The sequence below is a fragment of the Mandrillus leucophaeus genome, unplaced genomic scaffold (assembly GCF_000951045.1).
Source record: "Mandrillus leucophaeus isolate KB7577 unplaced genomic scaffold, Mleu.le_1.0 Scaffold549, whole genome shotgun sequence".
In the NCBI taxonomy this organism is placed as follows: Eukaryota; Metazoa; Chordata; class Mammalia; order Primates; family Cercopithecidae; genus Mandrillus; species Mandrillus leucophaeus.
In genome coordinates this window covers 524,482-551,343 of record NW_012105908.1, presented here as the reverse complement: position 1 = coordinate 551,343, position 26,862 = coordinate 524,482, and the positions used below count along the sequence as shown (strand labels likewise).

The following is a 26,862-nucleotide window of genomic DNA, read 5'->3' as shown; positions in this document are numbered from 1 at the left end:
TTTTTTGTTAGAGTGGCAAATGCAACTCTGGAAGTGGAACCTGTTGATCCTGGTAGAGGCTGGAGCTTTTGTAATGGGTGTTGAGCCAATGACTATGGAAAGCCTGAAAATGTTCCTTAGGACGTAGATATTTTAGAAACTGTCAGCTTTGAATAGCTTCTAGTTGAGTTAGCACAGGTAGTAATAAAAGAAGCACCCTCTGCAGTGGCTGAGTGATGTGGTTACCATTGACACAAGCCAAATCCTTACCTCTGAGTAGCTGTGTTGCTTTCACATTTAATTCGAATCATGTAAACCCAAAGTAATCGGTAGAGAGATTCCAGTGCAACTCGAGCCATCTTGGGGTCTTTGTTCTATAACAGAAACCAAGATGTAAGACCGCAGATATAAATAGTGAGGTCTGAGGTTCTAGAGATGGCTCTTCTCTGAAGGCCTGGAAAAGGCAAGCTTCAGGTGGATGGCTGGGTACTCACAAGGCACATTGCATCATCTGGGACTTACAGGGTATTGGCCTCTCAATGCTCATAGGATAAATCATCCATGAGGAGGCATATAAATGGTGGGACAGAGTAATTCTGGGGAAAGCCATGTCACTTTCTCATTTGCAAAGGTGAGTACTCAAGAGATTATCTTCTCCCTCCAGCCCTAGGGAACCCAAATTCTTTAGCACCAATAGGAGAATCAGTCTGTTCTTTTTATTGTTGATTATGTTCTTTTCAACCTTTATTGTTTTGATTCTCCAACGCCTCCGCCCCATCCCCATCCCATCTGATTACCCTCCAATATTTATTGAGACTAAAGTGTACTAGGTACTGTGCTAGAACCTGAGATGTAGAGACAAAAGATAATCCTTTCCCTTAAGATGTTCACAGTCTTTGGGGGATGGGAATCAACTCTACAACAGTATGAAAAACTGGTAGGGACAGAAGCTAGAGGATAGGAAGAAGGGCAACACATGGCAAACTCAAGGAATGGGGTCAGGAAAGGATTCTAGGAGCATATAAAAACTCAGATGACTCATGCCTGTAATCCCAGCACTTTGGGAGGCTGAGGCAGGTGGATCACGAGGTCAGGAGTTCGAGACCAGCCTGGCCAAGATGGTGAAACCTGGTCTCTAATAAAAATATAAAAATTAGCTGGGCGTGGTGGCGGGTGCCTGTAATCCCAGCTACTTGGGAGGCTGAGGCAGAGAACTGCTTGAACCCAGGAAGTAGAGGTTGCAGTGAGCCGAGATCGCGCCATTGCACTCCAGCCTGGGCGACAGAGAGACACTCTGTCTCAAAACAACAACAACAACAACAACAAACTCAGATGAATCTTAAATCCATTTTTGTCGTACTCATTCATAATGCACACACATTTGAGTTACTACGCTGAGCTTGCCACGGTTTGTGGCCCTAGATACTTTGAAAGGTGTAAAAAAAAAAAGTTGGGAGGGGGAGGTATGTAGGCAGAGGCAAGAGCACATGGAACCTGAGAGAAATGGAGGAGCATTGGAGCCTGGGAATCCTTTGTATGCTGGTGAAGGGCTACTGCAAGGCCAAGTGAAGGAGCAGTAGCTGGTGAGGCTTGAGAGGAAAGCAGGGGTCACGTGAGGCACCTTTCACGAGGAGAACAAGCTCATGATGGTGACAGGCAGCCAATGAGATCAGAGAGACCACAGAGGAAGTCCAATGTCTGCAGCATGGGGAATGGAGCAGAGGCAGGGAGACCAGTTGTGGGCACCCAGGCATTAAAAAATCAGTCAGAGAGGAGAGTGTGGGTTTCATTATCTCGTGGACACTTCATTCCTCCATTCCTTACTTCTGACTCCCACTACATTCTTTCAAACAATTTTATAGATTTTATCCACAAACTTTCTCTTGAATTGGACCTCTTATCCATTCTCACTTCCTTTGCTATAGCTCAGGCTCCCAGCACTGTCATCTGGACTGCTGCAATACCCTCCTAACAGTCTCCCTAAGTCAATCCCTGCCTTGCTGTCTATCTTATACCAATTGTAATCCTTTCTATATAGAAATCACAGAATCAGTGGTTTCCCTGGTGCCTGTGGGATCAAGTTAACATTTGCTGGCCTGGCATACCAGTCAATAGCTGGCTCTAACCTATCTCTTCTGCCTCCCATCCTGTTACTCTCCCTCAAGCTATGTAAACCCTAGCTAGGCCATGTTCATTCTATTTCCATGATAGAAATGCCCTTCCACCCCCATTCCTGAATCTTTCTTTTCTCCCAAGTGAACCCTGTCCATTCTTTATAGTGGGCTTGGATGTCCTCTCCTTTGTGAAGCCTTCTCTGTTCCTCCCTGATGTCTTAAATCCCAGCCCATTAAAACTAATTATTTCCTCCTGAGTGTCCCCTGACTCTCATACATACCTCTAGCATAGCCCTTCAACTCCTTACCTATGGTGGGGGGGATCTTGTTTAAACATCAGCTCCCACATAAATGATAGATTCTCTGAAAAAAGGGGGCATTATTTACCCCTAAGATCTATTAAAATTTCTGCTTTTCTGCATGGGGTCAATGAATGTTTGCTAACCAGTCTTTCAGTATCTTAACTTTCTGATAGGTCTTTTGCCTTTATGTTACTTGTCTATCTCCATTTATTTAGTCATATGATTCTCTTTTCTTAGTGTAGATAATTTAGGTACTGATTTTTATAGAATTCATAATTGTTTAGAAATGATCTGGGATAAAGTTTATCTTTAAACTGTTACTGAATAAAGATGATCCACATAAATAAATTCTATAGGAAAGGCTATAGTGAGAAATTTTTAGATTTAGGAAAGATAGACTTCATAGTCTTTGCAGTCTAACAACTTTTTAGGGTGGTAATTATTCTAAAAGTCTAAATTTCCATATACATTTAGGTCTGTTCTACATTTCTTTTTGTTCTACTAGTCTTGTGTATTCAAGTATTAATACCACATCATTTTAATTATTCAGGTTTTATAATGTGTTAATATCTAGTATGGCCTACTTTATATAGTCCATTGCTTTTTTTTTTTTTTTAATTTTTAGTGGTTTCCAAGATTTTCTTGCATGTTTATTCTTCTAGATGAACTTTATAGCTATTTGTTTAGCTTCATGGAGAAAAAAAAAAAAAACCCTGGCTTTTTAGAAGCACACATTTATGTAGAAGGTTTTTTTTTTTTGGCTGTTAAAATAACAGGTAAAATTTGTCAAATGTTTTAGTTACTTAAAGGGGACTTGAAACTAGTAAAGTTGCATTTAAAATATTTGATCATTTAAAAATTTCAAAACTTCTGACTACTTGTCTTCCAATTGGTCCAAATCAGCAGATGCCTATGGTATACTTACATGGTGGTTAAAAGCAGACTCCACACACAGACTGCCTGGATTTGAATCCATTCTTGCCTTATAATTTATTAGCTGTGTGACCTAGCGAAAGCATTTTAATCTCTCTGGGTCTGATTTTCCCTGTCTGTGAAATGCAGATGATAATCCTACCTCCATCACAGGAATGTATGACAGTTAAATGAGTTAATACACATAGGGTACTTAACGCTGTATCTGCCTGTAGTATTATTACGTAGAAGACACCTGCAATCCAGCAGCAAACAAGGGCAATGTAGCCCCTGCCTTTAGGGAGCTTCTCTTCTAGTAGAAACATCTTTTCCTTTGCAAATTTCCTTTTTTAAAATATATGTAACAGTTTATATTTGCATAGTGTATCATTTGAAATTCTTTCATATACATTATCTCTCATTGTGAATCACGATGAGGAAAGCACGTATCATCTCAATTTCACTGTAGACCATAACTGAAATCTCTAGTTTAACTGACTGACATTAGTGTCTTCTGTTTCAACTTCAACTTCTTTAAAATATTTGTCCTGTCCCTCCTGTCTACCATTTTTCTTGCATCTTATTGTGACCAATAGTCTTTCACTCTTAAGAACATTTTTGAGATTATTTTTCCTTCCACAGGCACTGAAAAGCAAAGTGGCAAACGTAGGTTTTAGTCTGTCTGTGGATTATGTACTGTTAATTGGTTTTTAGCATTTCAAGATGATATTAGATCATTACAACCGCCTCCTAAATGGATTTTCTGGCCTCTCTTCCATTCTTGCACAAATGATATTCTTAAAAATACAAACATGTTTTTTTACTTTCTTGAATTTAAAGTCTTGCATTTAAAGACTTAAGTGGCTTCCAGTCACCTACTGGACAATGTCCAAATTTCATAATATGGCACATGAGGGGCCTTTTGTGACCTGGCTCCCTTGTACCACTTCCTGCCTCTGCCTTGTGGTAGGTGAACCTTGCACTGCAACATCCCTTTTGCAATTCCCTGCATGCCTGGAATGCCTTCCTACCCTTGTCTACTTGGAGAACTTAAATTCGATTAGGTGACACCTCCTCTTATTCTATTCCCCTGCCTCTCTACTCCTGTCCCAATCCTCTGGAGAGGCTACCAAGTGCCCCTGCTCTCTGTTTTCTAGGAAACAGACATCCTTTACTTGAATGTTTCTTACCAGTGAGCTCCAGGCATTCTGATTTGTTCATTTTTGTGTCCTCGGTGACTACCATACAGCAGGTTATATATTAAAAACAAAACCAGAAAGTATTCAAAAACAAAAACAATCTGAGTAGTAGCTGAACAACTTGATGCATAAACTAGATTAATTTCTACAGGACCTACACGAAAGACAAACTTTGCCATGTAGGTGAAGCTAATTTTCATATTATAATGACAGTAATAAATACCTTGCACTTGTACAGAATTTTGGTATTTCAGATGTGCTTTCACGTAACAAGGTATCAATTGAAGGATTTTATAAATGAGAGAAGGCCCAATAAATTGCTCAAAGTAAATGACAGTAAACCAGGTTAGTAAACCACAGCTGGGATAGGAATTGACTTATGCTCTAATAAGTATTGTTTTCTCAGAAATTGAAATGTATGTATTAAATGGTGCTTGCTATAGCAGGTATTTTATTTTATTTTATTTTATTTTTATTTATTTATTTATTTATTTATTTATTTTTTTTTGAGACGGAGTCTCGCTCTGTCTCCCAGGCTGGAGTGCAGTGGCCGGATCTCAGCTCACTGCAAGCTCCGACTCCCGGGTTCATGCCATTCTCCTCCCTCAGCCTCCCGAGTAGCTGGGACTACAGGCGCCCGCCACCACGCCCGGCTAATTTTTATTTTTTAGTAGAGACGGGGTTTCACCGTGTTAGCCAGGATGGTCTTGATCTCCTGACCTCGTGATCCGCCCATCTCGGCCTCCCAAAGTGCTGGGATTACAGGCTTGAGCCACTGTGCCCGGCCGCAGGTATTTTATTTTAATCAATGCTGCACTTATATTAACTCATTTTAATTTTCACAACAATGTATGGTGTAGATTCTAGGCACAGAGAGGTCAAATAACTTACCCAAGGTCACACAGCTAATAAATGACAGTGCTAGAATCTGCACCTAGGCAATCTGGCCTCAGTGGCTTTAAAGCTTTAAATTTTCCACTTCAACTTAATATTATGTGGAGGCTGCACACATATGCTATTGGTACCTACTCTACTTGAAGACAGCACTTCTTCTTCATCTGTCTTTGTATTTCCTTAGCAGCTAACAGAATAGGTGCTTGATGTGTATTTTCAGGATGCAGACATTTCAGCATATGTCTCAAACCACTGATTTCTGTGTCAAGGATACTTGCTTCAAGATCAAAAAACCATTCTCCTCTTGGTATCTGCATCTCCCTTAATTAATTAACCAATAATTAATTAATGGTATGCATTTATTATGGCTCTGAGGTTCACCGGTATAATTGTTTAAGAAATAAGAAACTAGCTTCAGAGTAGATCTTCCCTGGACCTGCTGTATCTTACCTCACTGCCAGTCACTGACTTCATGGGATGTGTCAGCCTATCTAATAACATGCCTACTTCCTTTAAATTTTGCTTTTAATTAATTTAGTTAAAACAATTCAGAGTTAATGGTAACAAAAGAGGACAAGTGAATTCACTGATAACTTGGCTGGTGATGCAATCAGTGGTATAGACCAATGTTACTCAAGGTCCATCAGCTGATTATTTGCACCAAGTCACCTGTGCTGCTTATAAATATGCAGATTCCTGGGCTGCACCTTAGATATTCTGAACCAGAACCTCGGAAAGTGGGCTTCAAGAAAGTGCATTTATAACAGGCTTCTGTAGGGATTCTTACGTATGTTAAGGTAAAAACCTAGTGAGATAGATAATTTTAGTCATCTACTAATTTTGTTACACTTAAAATACCTTCTAGTTTTCTCTTCCATTTCAAAGAGAACGCCATCTAAGTAAATCTATGTCTTTGTTATATTTCTTTGCATATCACAGCCAATACTTTCCATCTTTTTGACATTTCCGATACTTGAATCAATTTACTTTGATTATGATTCACCGGGTTTGATGACTGTATATTATCCAAATAACCTATTGCTACAGTTTAGGATAATCTCTAAAATTATCATAACAACATTTTTACGGCAATTATTTTTCTATTGAATGGTTGGATAAATAAGGCATTTATGGAAAATAACGTGCTTGTCATCTTACTACTAATTTTTTAGGTCCAGTTTATGTTCATTATTGGAATCTTTGAAATGTGTCTCTATTTTGGTAGATCTGAAACAGATTTTCTCAAGATTATAGAAATGAGATTAACAGTAAAGCAGAATAACTATATCTTGAAAATTAATAATTAAAATAGCTAATACTACACCATTTAAATTTGGTATTTAAAAGAGAAAGTAGTCATTTTAAAATAAATGCCATATATTTTAATTAATTCAGGCAATGATTGTGGAATCTTTAATATATTACTCAATGTCTCCACTTACAAGATAACATTAATAACCTTACTATTATGTGAAAAGTTGAAAAAAGCATTCAAACTTTATTGCAATTATTGCATACAAATATTGAAGTGCTATACACAAGCTTCATCAAATATATTTATGGCAACCACACTCGTTTTGAGATTTTTACTGGAAATCAAATACCCTGCTTGTACCTCCCTTGCCTGCCTTCCCTGAATGCATCATTCTCAATCATAATATCTATTAGGTTTATGATATCTACTAGGTTTAAGCATAATGTCTATTAGGTTTATAATATCTATTAGGTTTATGCTCCTTTAGAGCAGTTATCATTATCTGTTTTTTTTTTCCTCCTCATGTATTTATTTATTTGCTTGTTGGTCTGTCTCCTGCACTAAATTACAAGGTCTAAGAGACCAGGGAGTGCTACTGTCTTACTCATCACTTACTCCCAGTACCTAGAACTGTGCCTGGTCGACTACTTGTAAAGAATTGTTGGTAACTGACTGAATGGATTTAAGTCCTAGCGTAAGTGCTCCCTGAGAAAAAAGGAGTATTCTTTCTCATTCTGTACTTTGGTTTCTCCAACTTTGACACTAAACTGAATCATGTCTAACCTCAGTATTGCTATCTGAGCAAAATATTTAGAAACGCATAAACAACATTCATGAAAGCATAGGGAATATTCAGTGTAGCCTGTGGCGTTGCCATGATACCCACAACAATGTATATGAAGCCCCTGCCACTCATCTGCTCATAATGTATCTCCAGTGAATGAGGGCTATTGTTATTATTATGGATCATATAATTAATGCACTTCTTAACCTCTGAGGTTTCTTTTCTGTCTTTTTTAAATTATAATTTGGGTCTCATTGGTATATTACATTCATTTTTATAAAATGTAAGAAATTTTGAAATTCTCCCAATTCATTTTATTTTGAAGGATAAGAAACTAGCACATAGCTATTATGAACATGATAATTTCCTTTTATTTAATTTTTAAATTTTTAATTTTTTTCTCATTTGTAAATGGTGACTCAACATTTTAAAAGTACTATTAAATCAAGTTCACAAAGCATATTTCCTTTTGTCAGAATTAGGCGGTGTATGGTAGATGTGAAAGGAATGCATTTTTTTTGTAGCACAGTATGTTCAGATTCTGATATAAAATACATAGAAGAAAAAAGTATTGGTCACCACGGACCAAGAGTTCCTGAAAGATGTGAATATCTTAGTGAAAAGGTGCTATACGTTTCTCATCAGTTTATAATGGAATATTACTAATAGATACTTAAGTTAATTAAGTGGAAATATTAAAGATTTCAAGTCTGTTCTCCCAAAGCAACCTGCTTCTGACCGACTAACGCTGGGAATAAACCAGGGCATCGACATTAAGTGAGTGTTGACCCTGAGAGCTTGTTTACAATGAAAGCGGACAGGTTTTCATGCTCACGCACACTTCTGCTCTGCTCTGCCATGCTGCCCCTGATGGCTCACCTCTACAGAATACATCAAAGGTGACTACCAAGGTCAGCGTGTGGGATTCAGATGCGAGGTTCACTATCCTAAAGCATCTGTGGCTGGGGAGGGGTTAGGAAGGCAGGGAAGGGTGCAGGAAAGTGCGTGGGGGAAGGGTTGATTTGGTGGTCACTTAGGAAATGGCAGAATTGGTTCTAAATCCCATAAAATACTGTAGCAATTCAAGACAAAGAATATCTCTGAAGCTGTGTTAGTTTTTCTCAGATATTTCTTCCTTACTAAGGACTTAAGAGGAGGTTTGGAAGGTTTTCTGAATATTAGTAACATTTTTTAAATGGTCCCATTCAAATCCCTACTAGGTTTAGTTCTAAATATACGTGATACAATTTTATTTCATTTTTATCTTACCAAGGATCTTTTTATATCTTTTAGCCTTGAGGTAGTGAATTCAAATAGATTATTACCCATAAAATATCACTGCCTTTCTGCCTTACTTTGCCTAATCACTTCTTTGATGATTTGTGGGGTATATGACCTCCACAACTCTCACAGGTATCTCTCTACTCCTACCTTTTACATCCTTCACTGTCTGCATCACGCATTTTGAAACTTCATTACATATCCTCCAATGAAATTCTAAGCTTGTCAAGGACAGGGACTCTATTCTAATCTAGTTTTTACAGAATTGCTTTCCCCCTCCTTCCCACTTTCAGCACTTTCCCTAGCACCTCACACAATGGACACTACATAAGTCCCTGCTGGACTGAATTCTGGAATGTGGTTCAGTCTCTACAGCATTCACTCTACATGCTCTTTCTGGCCTTACTGCCTCTTAGAAATCTGAGTGCTTGAAATGTTTGCACAGGGAAATACTGTCAGTGCCCAGGCCTGCTCCTCTCTGGGGCTGTATATAACCCTCGTATTAAATCTTTCTGGTGGGGTTTGACTGCAGCTGTAAGCAACATTCTAACTTTGAAGTAATTAAGTTCCAAAGTAAGTTCCAAACATGCTCTGCTATGTTTCAAAAACAAGTTCAGACAAAAAATTGGGGTCTCTGTGGCCACAGCAATAGATTGTCATGAAAAATATTATTGTAATTCCAAGCAAATACCCAGGCACATTAAACACAGAATATACAGAAAACTGCACTATAACACTCTCAATAATTCCCCTCTCTGTTTTCAATAAAGTGACCATTTCCCATCTGTGGAAAATGTAATAGAAAAAAATATTTAATGAACTAACAGCTGGATAACTTAAAAGTAGACCAATTAACAAATGACACGTTAAGAGTTATATGACAGATCCTCAAAACAAAAAACAAACAAAAGCAACAAACAACAACAACAACAAAACCTGAAAGTGGCCTTTATATAACACTTGATAACCCTGAAAAGCGTTTCATTTTTTCAGAGTACTTAAAAGCTTAACTTGCTATCCACTGCTATTATATTTCACTGCCAATTTGAAGAAAATGAATGATTCTAATCTTGGATTTCACAATCAGCTTTCAGAGCCAGCTCATAGTTGGTGCTTAAAACAGCTCTAATGCAGATTATTGTGTAATTATGGTAAATGCCAAAATAATATAATTAATCTTAACTACTTCACCAAATTAAAGCATCATAGAAAAAAAAAAAGGCAACGTGTATAAGCACATACAAAATTTTATAACTAAGTATATTCTTAAAATTCAAAAGCAGCTAATATCAAACTGGAAAAAGAAATTTAATCACATCTTTGGACACAACCAAGGACAACTGTCAAAAATACATCCTATTTGCACTTATATTAGGGATAGTTTTCATTTCACTGTCTTTTATCAATAGGTTACTAAAACTTAAGGCATATTCACCACTTTTAAGTTATAAAGTCCATTTTAAAGCTAATCATTACAGCTGTTTGAGCCACAGGCACTATGACTTGATTCCTCACGTCACCCAGCACCTGTGCTGCAGGTGTATTGCTGGAAACAGTGAATGCTTAGGACTGACTGCCATGCGGCTTGAACAGGATACCTTCAAGAATCACAAACGACAGTGACAAGGAAGAAGTGCTCTCTGTTGCTAGGTCAGTCCTTCCACAGACTGGAGCTTTTGCCCCAGAGACATTCTCCTAGACTGGAGGGGATAGAGGAAGGATGGAAAAGGCATAAGTGAGCTTCTGAGATCAAGGCGCATGCTTCTATTAGCTGAATGTGGCCCTTATTCTATTTTTAAATCATTTAGATAAAATGTGACAATGGATGCATATAAAGGAACATTTAATTCTACTTTTAAAGTGATCCTTGCTAGAACAGATTTATTTTTCCCAAATCTGAAGTGATTTATCTTATTCCTAGTCACTTTCTAAAATTGACTGTATTTAATAAGAACTGTTATTAATATTTTTTTCATTATTCCACCAGTATAGGACAATTCCCCTGGCAAACATCAGGAGTCACTTCCAGAAGCACATCGACCAGCCTAAAAACTATGTAAATGTTTTAAAAAGATCGTTTTTGAGCTGACAAATACTAACTTTAAGGTTGGACAAGCAGTTGTTGAGGAAAATGTGCCACCTGTTCAGGAACAGCTGCTTCTGACTGACACAGAGCAAACAGGTCACCAGAGGGTACAAGGCCTGAGGGGAAAAGAGAGGAGGTCACAGGATAATTTATATTTCAACAAACCAGGTAACATACATTCTCTGTACCCACTACCTTGCCATCTCCCTCTGGGGCTCTGTGGGCAAGAAACAGGACGCTGCGTAGCATTGCAGTGCCCAGTGGATGCAGGGCACTGGTGTGCATTTCACAGACACTTTCTGATAATGCTGGAGATGGAATAACCAAGAATTATGGATAGCGTATAATAAAATGAAATAAGTTTCATATACAATAATGAAGAAATCTGATTCAATGATTTAGACTTTGCTTAAAACCTTTAAAAACATACTTACCATCTTAGATCACTCTCTTATCTCCAGAAAAAAAAGCAGGAAGGCACACACATTTTGAAAATGTTATTGGCTCTTTTTCTCATAGACATCTAATAGTTTGTCCCTATCTTAGAGGTAGTTGTCTATATTTTCTTTTGCGTGCAACCTTCTGGTAATTAAGGAAGATTCCTAAAAGAAATGTTATTGCACTGGTAAACTCTACCAAGACAAATTTAACCACAGAAGGAATTTGCTTATGACCGAATAAACAGAGGTGCTACTGTGCTTTTCCTGCCGAACTGGGCCAGCTTCCCACAGCAACTGGAGAAGACAGCAAAGGTAATGAGCAGCTACCCAAAAAATCATACATGCAGAATCCATCACTATTTTGCTAAGCCAGATGTGATAGACCTTTATGATTCCCCCTAAATCAAGGATCGTGAAATAAAAATGTAACTGGCTCATCTGTTAACTTGAATTAACAAGAAACAACTGCCCACAATGCTTAACGGTTCATTAGTTTTTTTTTTTTTTTTTTTAATAACTTAGTTTTAAAGGGACTTGGAACTACTGCTACCATTGAGTGCAGCTCTAATGCTAGTCAGTAATCTAAGTGCATGCACTTAGTCACAATGACCACAGAACATAGACAAATGAGCAAATTTGTCACCACTACCAGCAAAGCAACCCTAAGTACCTGCTCAAATCATGGTAGGGATGTTCATCCTCTGGATACGAGCATAAACCATGCCAGTAACCAGATCCCTAAGCAACTTGCTTTCTCCCAACTTTCACATTACAGCTTTTACACCACTTGCCGATTCATAAACCAAAGCTTTATTCACCACAGCGGGTAAAACGTGGTGGTAACCTAAAAGACTTTTCTATACTGCTCTTCAGTACCAAAACCTTCCCAAGAATTATTTTCTCAGCCTTCAGAGAATCCTTCCTAGGGGCAACTGTATTTCCCAACTCCTTTTCCTGCCTGTTTCCATTTTGATCCTAGTATCCAGATAGGAATTAGCCAGGGCAGGTTCCTGGGGATTGAGAAAAAAACTGTTATTATAAACTTTAGCTTTCAGATTGGAAAAAGGTTCTCAGAAATTAAAATAAAAATCAAGTTAGGCCAAATCTTGAAAGTGAACAACAGACTCCTCAGGACTCGAGGGTCATCTGAGGTGACACGGTCTAATCCGCCTACATGAACGTCAATCAATCATGGCCAATACAAAAAGCCAGCTTCCGTTTCAAATCTGCCTCTTCTTGAGAGAGCTTCAGGTACTTTTCCCACCTATGGAGTCCTTATGATCCTCAAATAGATTCCTGACTAGGAATCTTAGTCTGTGCAGTTTTGCTTGTGTTTTCGATTTTCTCATCGTTACTAACCAAGGAATGTTTCTTTCGAGAAGAAAGTTCCAGCGTGGTGTCATACAGGCTTTCCACAAAATTTCTAAGGCAGGGGACATTTACTTCATTTTTAACAGCCTGAAATAGAGATGCATGTGAATATTATATTAATACAATTGTTGATTTTGTGATATAATTTGAAGAGTTTTTAGAAATGAAAATGTAACTCACAGCAGCGACTGGAACAAGGATTTCAACAAAAAGCCCAGCCAAGGCATGCTTGATATCTTTGTCTTTAACCTCGAGGAAGTAATGTGCACATTCCTGGGAAGCAGAAAAAGGGTATAGGGAGGGAGAGTAGGTTGAAATGTGCACATAGAATATATTTAAACAAGTTTCAGTAAGTAGCTCTTAATTCAATCACGCATCAACAGAGCATATTCCATAGTCTATTAAAAATCCCTGGATTCAAACATTTGTGTTGAAATTTATATGTCTGCAGTGGCCTCAGCGACATTCCGCAAGGCTGGTTTTTTCACTCTTCTATATCAAATCATTATTCTAAAAGGACAAAGCATCTCTAACCAGCAAGCACACATGTATCCACCGAGTCACTGGTTGATTCATTCATTCATTCACTTCCAATACATTTCTATTCATTACTTAGTGTGTGGGGGGCCTTGGGCTCCTGGTTAGCCCTCAAACACAGATCCCCAGGGAAGGTAAACATGAGAAGAGAGGCAGAAGACATCAAACTTATTTTAGGCCCTATGCCTGACAGCCTCAGACACAGAGCTGTTTACTTGTTCGCTCTGACATTTTAGGTGTGTTTATCATTCACATAAGTTTCATAAGCAAGTCAAGAACGTTTCCCTTTCCCACCTTGACAAGGAAACCTTTAGAAGGGTTCCTTAAGAAAGGACACTACTGCCTGTGGACTATTGTCATAGCTAAGGGTGTTCTGGGTTGCTCAAGGACTCATTCTGTAGGAAAGTTGGCCTGTCAACATTTTTTTTTTTAATAAAATGTCAACTTTTTTTAAAAGGAAAGTTGGCAGAATTCTGCCCATCTCTCTCTCCTTCCTGGCCTTATTGGTAGTAACTTATTGTGGTCTATATCAGGTATTGTTTTCATTCAAGAGTCCAGACAGCCAGACACCATGGCTCATGCCTGTAATCTTGACACTTTGGGAGGCCAAGACAGGCAGATTGCTTGGGCCCAGAATTCCAGACCAGCCTGGGTGACATGGCCAAACCCCGTCTCTACAGAAAAATACAAAAATTATCTGGGTGTGATGGCGGCACCTTGTAGTCCCAGCTACTCGGAAGGCTGAGGTGGGAGGATCACTTGTGCCTGGGAGGCAGAGGTTGCAGTGAATCCAGATCATGCCACTGCACTCCAGCCTGGGTGACAGAGTGAGAGACCCTGTCTCAAATTAAAAAAGAAAAAAAAAGAAAGAAAAGAAAGAGTGCAAGGCCACATGTAATAACATGTTAATATCGACACTGGCTATTTCCCTTTATTTTCTGTTGCCATTGGGAAGATTGCCAAAAACAATCCCCAAAGTCCTCATTCTATCAATATCATATTAAGACCTCAGCTCAGGAAAGGCAACACCAGTATGGGAAGTCACTGAAACAGCTTTCCTATACAGACGAGCTCTATAGTTTCCAGAATAGTCATCCTTTTGCTACATTATTTTGCATAAGTATGTAATACTTTCTCAAGTCTTAATTTGTGTATATAGATACAGGAATTATTCATACGAGAGTAGAATAAAAATAATAAAATATTTAACAGTTACTGAGTGTTTGTCATGTGCTAAGAATCCTCAGAACCACTCTCTAAGGTTAGTGTCATTATCATCACCTTGCAGATAAGGCAAGTGAGGATGGGAGGGGTTGAGTGTGACTGGTCAGGTCACAAAGCTGGTAAATGCTAGAGTTTGAATTCAAACCCAAGAAGTTTGATTCATAGCCCCCCCCACATATATAATAATTTTATTGTGACATAATTTATGTAGTATGCAATTCACCCATTTAACATATACAATTCATTGGCTTTTAGTATAATCACAGCTGTGCATCCATCACTACTATCAAATTTAGAACCTTTTAATGACACCCAAAGGAAACTCTGTACCCCTCAGCAGCCATCTGCAACCTCCCTATCCACTCTCCATCCCCAGCCCTAGAAAACTGTTAATCTACTTTCTGTCTCTACAGATTTGCCTACTCTGGACATTCCATATAAGCAGGATAATATAATACATGGCCTTTTGTGTCTGGTTTCATTCACTTAGCATAACATTTTCAAGGTTCAACCATGTTGTGGCATGTATCAGCTTCACTACTTTTTATGGTCAAATAATATTCCATTATAGGGATATACCACATTTTGTCTATCCATTCATCATTTTATAGACATTTGGGTTATTTCCACTTTTTGGCAACTATTAATAATGCTGCTATGAACATTTGTGTTCAAGTTTTCGTGTGGACATATATTTTCATTTCTCTTGTGCATATACCTAGGAGTGGAACTGCTGGGTCATATGGTAATTGTAGGTTTTGCTATTTGAGGAACTGCCAGGGCCAGGCTGTTTTCCAAAGTGGCTGTACCATTTTGTACTCATACCAGCAGTGTGTGAGGTTCAAATTTTTCCACATCTTCACCGAGAATTGTTATATTTTTGATTATAGCCATCCTTGTGGGTGTAAAATGGTACAGCCTATATTCCTAATCCATACATCTAAACCCTCTAGTAAGGTCATCGCCAAATTTAATTTACAGCAGCATTTTAAAAATTCCTTCAAATGCCAAAGTTTTGTAAACTCTAAGAGCTGAGTATTCTATTAAATTCTCCTTAGCAGCAGTTCTTTTGTTATGTACCATGATGGGCACTGGGCAATAAATATCAAACCTGTACTGTTTAGTTGAGTTTTTAAAAATTAAGATTCCTTTTTATAGTAAGAATAAAAGATTTCTTTATTATTTAAAGTCCTCATGCCTGTGAATGTCAATGCAGCCAACCCAATGCTATCAATTTAAAAAGTGAAAAAAATCAGCTATATTTTATTCATAGAACAATATGTACCAGTGGGTGAAAGAGAAAAAAAGTCAGCAAACAAGCAATCCCACTGTATACTCTCCTCCAAAGAAGATATGAAAGTTGAGAAATGAAAGTATGTGCCTGCAACTGTGCTATTTGGTTGCAAAGGACTTCATGAATTATTTAGACAGTAGAATGTTTCTCCGTATTGACAAGCAATTAGGTTTTCATGTTCCAGGTTCATCATCTTGAGGAAGGGAAGTGCTCAGCTTAAGAGCCCCTTAGCTCTCCTGCCTAAGACATTACCTGCATAAACTGAAGAGAGGCCTCAAAATCCTCCACTGGATACATCTTAATTCGAAAGAATTTCATCCCCATTATTAAGCTGATAATGCTTTGAACCACATATGGGCTCTGCTCTTTGTGCCGTAATTCTTTTAGTTCCGCCATAAATTTCTTCTTTACAGCAGGGAATCTAAGAAGACAACATAAGCGGTTTATCAAATCATGGGTAGGAAAGTCCCTGTAATGGGGGCCTCCAGCATCTGGGATGATTGAGCAGAGCAACGGAATCCTTCAAATCAGTTGAAGTACAATAGCCATGATTTTGTGAGGATCTGATGTTTGGGATTTAGCAAAGGATCCATTTTTTCTTCTCCTTGATGCTCAACATCTCCATCAGGCGAGGGGGCAGATCCCGGGTTATTTAGACCCTCTCAAAATGGTGTAGCTCTTGAATTGAGCATCACAAAGAGCCCCATTTCCTCAGGCTTGGCCATTTTCAACATAGTTGCAGACCCCAGAGCCTGAAGTATCAAATAGTAAGTCTATGAGCAATAACGTACTAGGTTAGTGATTTCTGACAGTGACAGCAAATGATTTAAGGATTTGTATTCCAAACAATGCCAAGTATTCCTGTATCTATTTCTAAAGTTTTCTGTTATTATTTCCTTTATAGTTTTAGGATAATGATTATCTAAAAATATATATTTAGGGTTAAAAAATCTAGTATTGGGAGGCTGGGCGCAGTGGCTCTCATCTGTATGTAATCCCATCAATTTGGGAGGCCGACGCAGGTGGATCACCTGAGGTCAGGAGTTCGAGACCAGCCTGACCAATATGATGAAACCCCATCTCTACTAAAAATACAAAAATCAGCTGGGTGTGGTGGCACGTGCCTGTAATCCCAGTTACTTGGGAGGCTGAGACAGGAGAATCACTTGAACCCGGGAGGCAGAGGTTGCAATGAGCCCAGATTGTACTGTTGCACTCCAGCGTGGGCAACAAGAGCGAAACCATGTCTCAAAAAAAAAAAAATCTAGTAACGGGAAAATTTAAATTATATCTAAAAGGTAAAGATGAATGGGCTGTCTATTATATTCATGGAATTTTACAATTATATCTGGTAAATGCAAAACAAACAAAAAGACACAGTCCAGTCCCTATCCTCAGAGTATTTGTATTCGAAAGTAAAATAATACTAATTATAACAACAATATTATCATCCAGGTTTGAAAAAAGAACAGATCTTAAAGCTAAGAGGAATCAGAGGCAGATCTTCAAAGGTACCTAAGAGTACAGAAATGTACACATAAAAATTGTCCAAACCACTAAGTCTGAGACAGCTGGTTTGGCTATTCACCAAACACACACAGACACACACACACACACACACACACACACACACACACACACACACACACTCTAAGATTTATTGTATTTTGTTTTCTGAGACTATTAGGCTGAGGTTCCATGAAAAATTAGAAGCAAGCCATGATTAAAAAGGGTAATTGTGGCTGGGCGCGGTGGCTCAAGCCTGTAATCCCAGCACCTTGGGAGGCCGAAGTGGGTGGATTACCTGAGGTCAGGAGTTTGAGACCAGCCTGACCAACATGGTGAAACCCTGTCTCTACCAAAAACACAAAAATTAGCTGGGCGTGGTGGTGCGCACGAGGCTGAGGCTGGAAAATCGCTTGAACCTGGGAGGCAGAGCTTGCAGTGAGCCAAGATTGCGCCACTGCACTCCAGCCTGGGTGACAGAGCAAGACTTTGTCTCAAACACACACACACACAAAAAGGTGGTCGGGGGGTGGTAATTGTGATTATAGAAATGAAAAGTGAACTAATAGAGTCCTGGAAGTTTGGAATAATTCTTGAGACCTTAAAGTAGAAATTTCAGGACAAACAAAGTAGGCAGTAAACACATAGACATTGTTTAACCAAAGGCAGTACAGAGGCTGGTGGTTGGCAAGTGGGGTGTGAGGGGATTCTCAAGTGCTGGCAGTTTTCTAGTTCTTGGCTTAGGTGGAGAGGTAACATGGTGTCCATTTTATAATAAATTTGTTTAACTGCCTTATGGATTTTCGCCTATGTTTGCTACATGTATTTCTTAAAAAAAAGATTTTTAAAAGGCAATAGAACAGAAAACATAAATAGCTTCAAGAAGATTTAGACAATTTATGAATGAGATATTCACTAATGGGTTGTTAGCATCGCTAAGAATATTTCAGGGTATATTCCTAATCTTCGGTGGCATTTTGTGGACTTCTACAAAATATCCAATTTCAAGACAGCATCCCAAACTGGCCCCTTCTGACATTTAAATAATACTATTAGAATATGGTAGAAAATATTAGTTATGTTTTCTCTATAAGTAAAATTTCATGGAGATTAACTGCAAAATGGCATATTAATTTTTCAGATTAGGAAATTAGCAAAAATTAAAATAGAAACTTTATTAAATTTACAAAAATCTATTTGGCATCAGCACGTTCTATGGTCCTACTGCAGACCTACTGTTAGGGCTGAATTGTGTGCCCCTCAAATTCATACGTTGAAGTCTGAACCTTCTGAGATTGGAATGTGACTGTATTTGGGCATAGGGCCTATAAAAAGGTATTTAACTTAAAACAAAGTTATTATCATAAAATGGACACCATGTAACCTCTCCAGCTAAGTTATTAAATTAAAACGAAGTTATATCTCTGTGTGTGTCTCTGTACTTGTCTCCCCTTCTTATAAGGACATCAACATGACTAGGAGATGAGTATAGGGACACACACACAGAGAAGACCACACAGGGAGAAAATGGCCACATACAAGCCAAGGAGAGAGGTCTCAGAAGGAATCAACCCTGCTAACACCTTGAGCTTGGACTTCAACTCCAGAACTGTGAGAAATAAATTTCGGTTGTTTAAGCCAATTAGTCTGCAGTACTTTGTTATGGCAGCTTAAGCAGAATAACATACCTATTCAATCAGTAATTCTGGGGATGAGGTCCAATAATTCGTGTTTAATAAGCTTTACAGGTGTTTCTGGTGTGAAAAAGTTTGAGAAACACTGGTATAGACTAAGAATAACAATAACAAGATATATCTGTAAGTGGTTTTACATTTTAAATGATTACACCATTTCACATTTTGATCCTTAACAATCCAGTGAATTAGGCAGTGAATGTATTTCCAATTAATAAATAAAGAAACAAATTGGAAGACCACAGTGGCAAAGAAGAGACTCAAACCCAGGGCTTCTGATACAAATTCCAGGAATTTCCATTAAACCGCAGCTGTCTTAGACAGTGGTAACTGTGACATGTAGTCTCTGCCCTCTCTAGAATAGTTTATAGTTTAGTTAGGAAGATAAAACAAGGTAGCACTGACCATGAGCCATGTGAATCGCATACCAGGGGCCTACTATGTGTTAGCACCTGCTGGACACTGTCCAGACCTTTCTGATCTGCAGGGAGGTCAGATGCACCAGGTTCCATCACTTTCTCATATTTCACACTGACTATTTGGTGAACAATACACTTAAAGAGGCTTCAGGGCATCAGAGAATGAAGGGGCTCTTCTCGGCTGCGTAATTAATTAGAGAGGATTTCAGAGGAGATTTGAGTTGGGGTAAAGGTGAGCAGAGGATATTCGGTAGAGATGGATAAAAGGTAGGAAGCAGAAATGACCATGGTCAAGCAATGGAAGTGATACTTTCAATCAAGATTATAAAAATGCAATAACTCCAAACTGAATTTTAAAAAATTGTATTTCTGTTCAAATTATTTCCAGATACCAAAATAACTATGGTTTTTGTTTTGAAATGAGTTTAGAGAGAAAAATATTAGAGTTATATAGTTTTAAAGATGACATGATACTAAGGAAAGTTTGTTTTCCAGTTTGAATCCATGACTAAAACAAGGAAAGATAGAAAAAGGCAAGTTATTTGCATAATTCACTATTTCGATATTCTCATGAGTTAGTGGCTAAAAGTTTATTTATTTATCATTTAAAAATAAATATGGCTATCTTTTACTTTTTTTTTTTTTTTTTGAGACAGAATCTTGCTCTGTCACCCAGGCTGGAGTGCAGTGGCACAATCTTGGCTCACTACAACCTCCGCCTCCCGGCTTCCAGTGATTCTCCTGTCTCAGCCTCCCGAGTAGCTGGGACTACAGGCGCGTGCCACCACTACCAGCTAATATTTTTTGGATTTGTAGTAGAGGCGGGGTTTCACCGTGTTAGACAGGATGGTCTCGATTTCCTCGTGATCTGCCCGCCTCGGCCTCCCAAAGTGCTGGAATAACAGGCGTGAGCCACCACGCCCAGCCTATCTTTTACTTTTAAAAGTCCCAAATGACATAAACATGTTATTTAGCACAAAAGTAAACCAAAAATCTCTTTGTATTTAAAATCTATTTTCTCTTAAAATGATTTTAAGAAAAAAATATTTCAATGATCTTTCCTTTAGTATTTCCTATTTAGTATTGTATTTAGTAAATACTGTAACTCAATGATTACTCAGTCTTCGGTATACTATAAAATTCACATAAATATAAAATTCTGCTTTAAAATGTATAGCACATATTACAAAAATGAGTAAATGAACATGTAAAGATAATATCACATAAAGAGAAAGCATTTACTAACATCTATGATTCTTAGATGAAGTATTATTACTATTTAAATGAATCTACCAGATTTTGGTGAAAGTACTTAAATTTGTTTTAACTGACTTTGAAAAAGTCAATATTATGTGTGAATAACACTTATTATCAAAATTTTTTCCCTAAATGACAAGAACTAAACAGCATCATCACTAGTAAGACTAAAAATAGTGATCCTGCTAAAACTGAAATTCCAAAGTAAGTACTAATAGCTAAAGTCATAATCAGGAAAATATTTAATAAGCATTATCGTTGGGAACAAGACATATAACCTAAAATTAGAATTATTACATTATTCAACTTTTTTTTAAAAGATAATCACACTGTACTAGATAAGCATACATTCTTTTTCCCACTCTGAGAATGAAGGAAACGGTACTTCTTCTAAGGTAACAATAAAGTAATGGTCCTGGTGTACTTATGAGAAAGAAGTAATGTCATAATTCGTGGTGTGATACTAGTTTAAGTTTATACCATCTATCCATCAAGGTTAACTACATATTGACTAGTTGAGAACACATCAACGGCTATTTGAGTCTCTGTTTACTACAAGAGCAGACTGGTCAAACGTTTCCCTAGAGACTGGAAAGTACTGGAGCACTGTCCAAATGGAGGGATTTCTTACACCCTACTACCGCAGAATAGGGACAAATACTGACATCACGAAATTAAAAAAAGCCACCTTTAGCAAGCAAACACTGGCTTGGTGGACCATAAGTTTTACCTAAAAAGGAAATTCCTACAGGCTTAGAATATTGCTTAGTTATGACAATGTTTCTCAACTTATTCACAACCAACTCAGAATCACAGAGCTAAGGAAGGTCATTTGACAGTAACCAATATTATTGTTAGGCATAATTCACAAAAACTAAGGAAAACACAAAGTCATTTTTGGCATACTAAAGTTTCCAAATGACAGCTGAAAATTTATGTTGAGATTTTCAGGGTTTGACAAATCAGCAAATATACATGTTAATACCTCATTTTTCCCAATCTTTTCTAGAAATGAGGTAGATACACATGATTCGCCAGACAACTACAGCCTGTTCATTTAAAATGCTAATGCTTTCATTACTCAATTGCAATGGAAACATCTCCAAAATGCATTACACTTTTTTTTCTTAATGATTCATGAACCACAATTATTTTAATAGGCTATAAAACTACCATATAGCCTCATGCAAAATGGCCCAAATAACTCTATTGTTTAATTCTTATGTATGCTTTGGCCAGTTTCTTTCCTTTCTGTTGCCACCAGCCGTTGAGCTTTATTTCTCAATGGCATCCGTGTAACATCCTCTGGAAGTTCCCTTTCCTCCTTCGAACACTGATGTGTTACATATTAAAAAAAAAAATGTAGTCAGGATGAGTAGATAAACTGGATTAGATTAAATAAATTATGCCAAGAAGTTAAGAGGGTCTATTTCCTGAGTTCTTATCTATGTTTTGGCTAGGTAAGATTGCTAAGTGCTTTTTAAAATTTTAGTTTTTTTGATAAATTGTGTATTTCCATGCTACTACATTACGAAATTCAATCCCTTGAAGATAAAAATCTCTTTCTGAGGAAGGACTGCATTTCACAAGGATTGGATCATCACTGTTGCTTCAAGCTGGCCTCCTGGCATGAATTCACATTATGTCTCTGGTTCATTTTGCCTAACTTAGGCATTCGGGATCTTGCCTGATTTGCCTCAGGGGTGGACAAAATGAAGAAGGGTAAGTAGGGTGTGACATCACTTTTGGAAGAGGTATATTGTTGCTAATAGTTTAATGCAATTTTGTTCTTGCCTGCTAAGTAGTGCTATGGGGCCAGATAAATTTAGCAATGAGAATTTCCCCTCTGACTTGTTTCCATGACAGAGTCTGGGACATTTTTAGCTCAGCTGAATTAAGTAAGGTCTATAGTAAAGGGGACATTCTAGAATGGAATTTTCCCACTGATAGATGATATATCGTAACCACCCACTCATGGGCTAGAGAAAACAGAACTTTCAAAAGTGATAAACTTCCTTGGAATATTTAGGCAGAGAGAAATGTAATCTGGTCAGCCCATTTCTTTGATGCAACAGTCTGAAACCCATGGACTCTGGGTAGGATCTGGCCCAAGTGCCAAGTAAAAAAGATAATTTGGTACCTGTCTTGGAAGAGCTTTCTAGTCAGTTTCAGAGATGGGGCACACATGTCAAAGAGCCCTACCTAGTTCCTCGTAAGCTCAACCCCAACTTCCCTAAATCAAGGCTGGGAGGACAGTGAAAGCACGCATGTTCTCATGGTAAAGGGTTCTGGCATTCACTTACTTGGCTTGTGCCAACACTCCAATGACTTCTGCATACAGGTCTGCCACAATATGCATATTGCCAGTGTTGGGACCAAGGTACCTAAGTAGGGTATAATTAGACAAGTTAGGGATCCCTGGTCATCTGAAAAAAGCAAACCACTGATTTAGTTTTAAATACCAACTTCAACATTCTAAGAAATCACCTTACCCTTCTTTGTATTTAAAGTGCTTGAAAGCCAAGTTAATAACATCATGTATTAAACTGTCTATTACAGGATGAAGTGGAATCTGCAAAAAAAAGGTGGTTCTTAACTCAGAAGGGAATATTAAAGAACAAATCAATAACAGTACTTCCAATAACGATATATGACAATCAATAGCAATCAATAAACATAATTCACATAACTCAGTATTTGGAATTCATAATTTTAAAAACTTAAGACTTTTACAACCTAAGCAGTTTTTAGATCAATAAATATTATCTAAAAGTAACAATAAATTAATCACCTACCTGTTTCAAAACTTCTATTAATACTAAAGAGAAAATAAAATCAATGGCGAGGTCCCGTCTTTCCATTAAATAATCTCGCTGTTGTTCATCACTGTAAAATTTAAAATATTTACATTAAAGCACACTGAAGGTATTCTCAGAGTAATATAATTCATCAAAAATCTAGGACTCCTCCCGAAAACACTGCAAAACCCATTTTTTAAATTACGTAATTGTACTGATAGATAGATGTTAATGTTGGCCAGGTGGAGAGGCTCACGCCTGTAATCCCAGCACTTTGGGAGGCTGAGGTGGGTGGATCACCTGAAGTCAGGAGTTCGAGAACACCCTGGCCCACATGGTGAAACACTGTCCCTACTAAAAATACAACAATTAGCCAAGCTTGGTGGCCCATGCCTGTAATCCCAGCTACTTGAGAGGGTGAAGCAGGAGAATTGCTTGAACCCGGGAGGCAGAGGTTGCAGTGAGTTGAGATCACGCCACTGCAGTCCAGCCTGGGTGACAGAGTGAGACTCCATCTCAAAACAACAACAACAATAAAAACACGTTAATGCTCTTTCTAGTCTCTGTGTGCTGCAGTGGACAAACACTGGATTTGAAGTTGGAATATTTGAATTCAAATTTAAAATTTTCAGTGATGTTAATCTGAGTAGCTATTTGTGAGTCCATCACCTCACCTTGTGGTCTTTTCTAAGGTAGCATTCAACTCAGCAATTCTACCATCTGTAGAATGAGACAGGCTACCATACCAGAGGTGGGCATTGAAAGATCTCGTGAAAGGAGCTAAACAATGTAAGGAAACAAGAAGGAAATAATATGATCACTAATTTGAGCAGGACGGCAGGGGTGAAGAGGATCGGCTTTTTTTCTTTTCTTTCCCTGTCCCTTTTCTCTTACATCTTTGCCACCTGAGACTTAGTGAAAAGAGGAATGAAGAAGTGAAGGGGTGGTGAGAGAGAAGAGTAAAACGCAGAAGGAAGAAGAGGTAGGAGGAGCAAAGCAGTCATTTGTGCTTATTTGAAAGTTAGAAGCATGGTGTTTTGGTGACTATGGCCTTACAGTATAATTTGAAATCAGGCAGTGTGATGCCTCCAGATTTGTTCTTTTTGCTTAGTCTTGCTTTGGCTATGCGGGCTCTTTTTTGGTTCCATATGAATTTTAGAATTGTTTTTTCTAATTCTGTGAAGAATGATGGTGGTATTTTGATGGGGATTGCACTGAATTTATAGATTGCTTATGGCAGTATGGTCATTTTCACAATATTGATTCTACCTATCCATGAGCATGGGATGTGTTTCCATTTGTTTGTGTCGTCTGTGATTTATTTCAGCAGTGTTTTGCAGTTTTCCTTGTAGAGGTCTTTCGACTCCTTGGTTAGGTATATTCTTAAGCATTTTATTTTTATTTTTATTTTGCAGCTATTGTAAAAGGGGTTGGGTTCTTGATTTGATTCTCCGCTTGGTCCCTGTTAGTGTATAGAAGAGCTACTGATTTGTGTACATTAATCTTGTATCTGGAAACTTTGCTGAATTCTTTTATCAGTTCTAGGAGCTTTCTGGAGGAGTCCTTAGGGTTTTCAAGGGAAATGATCATATTGTTAGCAAACAGTGACAGTTTGACTTCCTCTTTACCTATATGGATGCCCTTTATTTTGCTCTGGCTAGGCCTTCTAGTACTATGTTAAAGAAGAGTGCTGAGAGTGGGTATCCTTGTCTTGCTCCAGTTCTCAGAGGGAATGCTCTCAACTTTTCCCCATTCAGTATTATGTTGGCTATGGGTTTGTCATAGATGGCTTTCATTACATTAAGTGTGTCCCTCGTATGCTGATTTTGCTGAGAGTTTTAATCATGCAGGGATGCTGGATTTTGTCTAATGCTTTTTCTGCATCTACTGAGATGATCATGTGATTTTTGTTTTTCATTCTGTTTATGTGGTGTTTACAGCTAACCAATCTTCAACAAAACAAACAAAAACATAAAGTAGGGAAAGGACACCCTTTTCAACAAATGGTGCTGGGATAATTGGCTAGCCACCTGTAGGAGAATGAAACTGGATCCTCATCTCTCACCTTATACAAAAATCAACTCAAAATGGATTATGGACTTAAACCTAAGACCTGAAACTACAAAAAATTCTAGAAGATAACATTGGAAAAACCCTTCTAGACATTGACTTAGGCAAGGATTTCATGACCCGAAACCCAAAAGCAAATGCAATAAAAACAAAGATAAATATCTGGGACCTAATTAAACTAAAGAGCTTTTGCATGGCAAAAGGAACAGTCAGCAGAGTAAACAGAGAACCCACAGAGTGGGAGAAAGTCTTCACAATCTATACATCTGACAAAGGACAAATATCTAGATTCTAAAATGAATGCCAACAAAACAGTAAGAAAAAAACAACCCCACCAAAAAGTGGGCTAAGGACATGAATAGACAGTTCTCAGAAGAAGATATACAAATGGCCAACAAACATGAAAAAATGCTCAACATCACTAATGATCAGGGAAATGCAAATCAAAACCACAATGCCATACCACCTCACTCTTGCAAGAATGGCCATAATAAAAAATAAAAATTAAAAAACCAGTAGATGTTGGCATGGATATAGTGAACAGGGAACACTTCTACAGTGCTGGTGGGAACGTAAACTAGTATAGCTGCTATGGAAAACAGTGGGGAGATTCCATAAAGAACTAAAAGTAGAACTACCATTTGATCCAGCAGTCCCACTACAGGGTATCTACCCAGAGAAAAATAAGTCATGATTCGAAAAAGATACTTGCACATGCATGTTTATAGTGGCACAAGTCATGATAGCCAAATCGTAAACCAACCTAAATGCCCACTGATCAACAAGTGGATAAAGAAACTCTGGTGTATACACACACACACACACACACACATGTGATAAAATACTATGCAGCCATAAAAAGGAATGAATTAACAGCATTTGCAGTGACCTGGATGAGATTGGAGACGATTATTCTAAGTTAAGTAACTCAGGAATGGAAAACCAAACATCGTATGTTCCCACTGCTATGTGGGAGCTAAGCTATGAGTATGCAAAGGCATCAGAATGATACAGTGGGGTCCAGGCATGGTGGCTCATGCCTAAAATCCCAGCACTTTGGGGGACCAAGGTGCGTGGATCATGAGGTCTGGAATTCAAGACTAGCCTGGCCAACATAGTGAAACCCTGTCTCTACTAAAAATACAAAAATTAGCTGGGCACAGTGGCACGTGCCTGTAGTCCCAGCTACTCGGGAGGCTGAAGCAGGAGAATCGCTTGAACCTGGGAGGCGGAGGTTGCAGTGAGCTGAGATCATGCCATTGCACTCCAGCCTGGGTGACAGAGTGAGACTCTGTCTTAAACAGACAAACAAACAAACAAAAAAGAATGATACAATGGACTTTGGGGACTTGGGGGGAAGAGTGGGAGGGGGGCGAGGGATAAAAGACTACAAATATGGTGCAGTCTATACTGCTCAGGTGATGAGTGCACCAAAATCTCACAAAT

At 38.2% G+C, this 26,862-nt stretch overlaps 1 protein-coding gene across 2 annotated transcripts in view; it reads right to left on the bottom strand.

The window, feature by feature from the left end:
- The window catches only part of FRY (furry homolog (Drosophila)), a 302,629-nt gene that overhangs the window by 186,804 nt on the left and 88,963 nt on the right, over positions 1-26,862 (bottom strand). For both annotated transcript variants that reach the window (XM_011997805.1, XM_011997806.1), the window contains exons 5-12: positions 23,344-23,434; positions 23,041-23,120; positions 22,852-22,932; positions 15,925-16,093; positions 12,798-12,890; positions 12,606-12,704; positions 10,821-10,922; positions 250-353 (exon numbers count right to left, since the gene is read on the bottom strand). In XM_011997805.1, the coding sequence (XP_011853195.1) occupies positions 250-353; positions 10,821-10,922; positions 12,606-12,704; positions 12,798-12,890; positions 15,925-16,093; positions 22,852-22,932; positions 23,041-23,120; positions 23,344-23,434 (819 nt within the window). The remainder of the gene's footprint in view (positions 1-249; positions 354-10,820; positions 10,923-12,605; positions 12,705-12,797; positions 12,891-15,924; positions 16,094-22,851; positions 22,933-23,040; positions 23,121-23,343; positions 23,435-26,862) is intronic.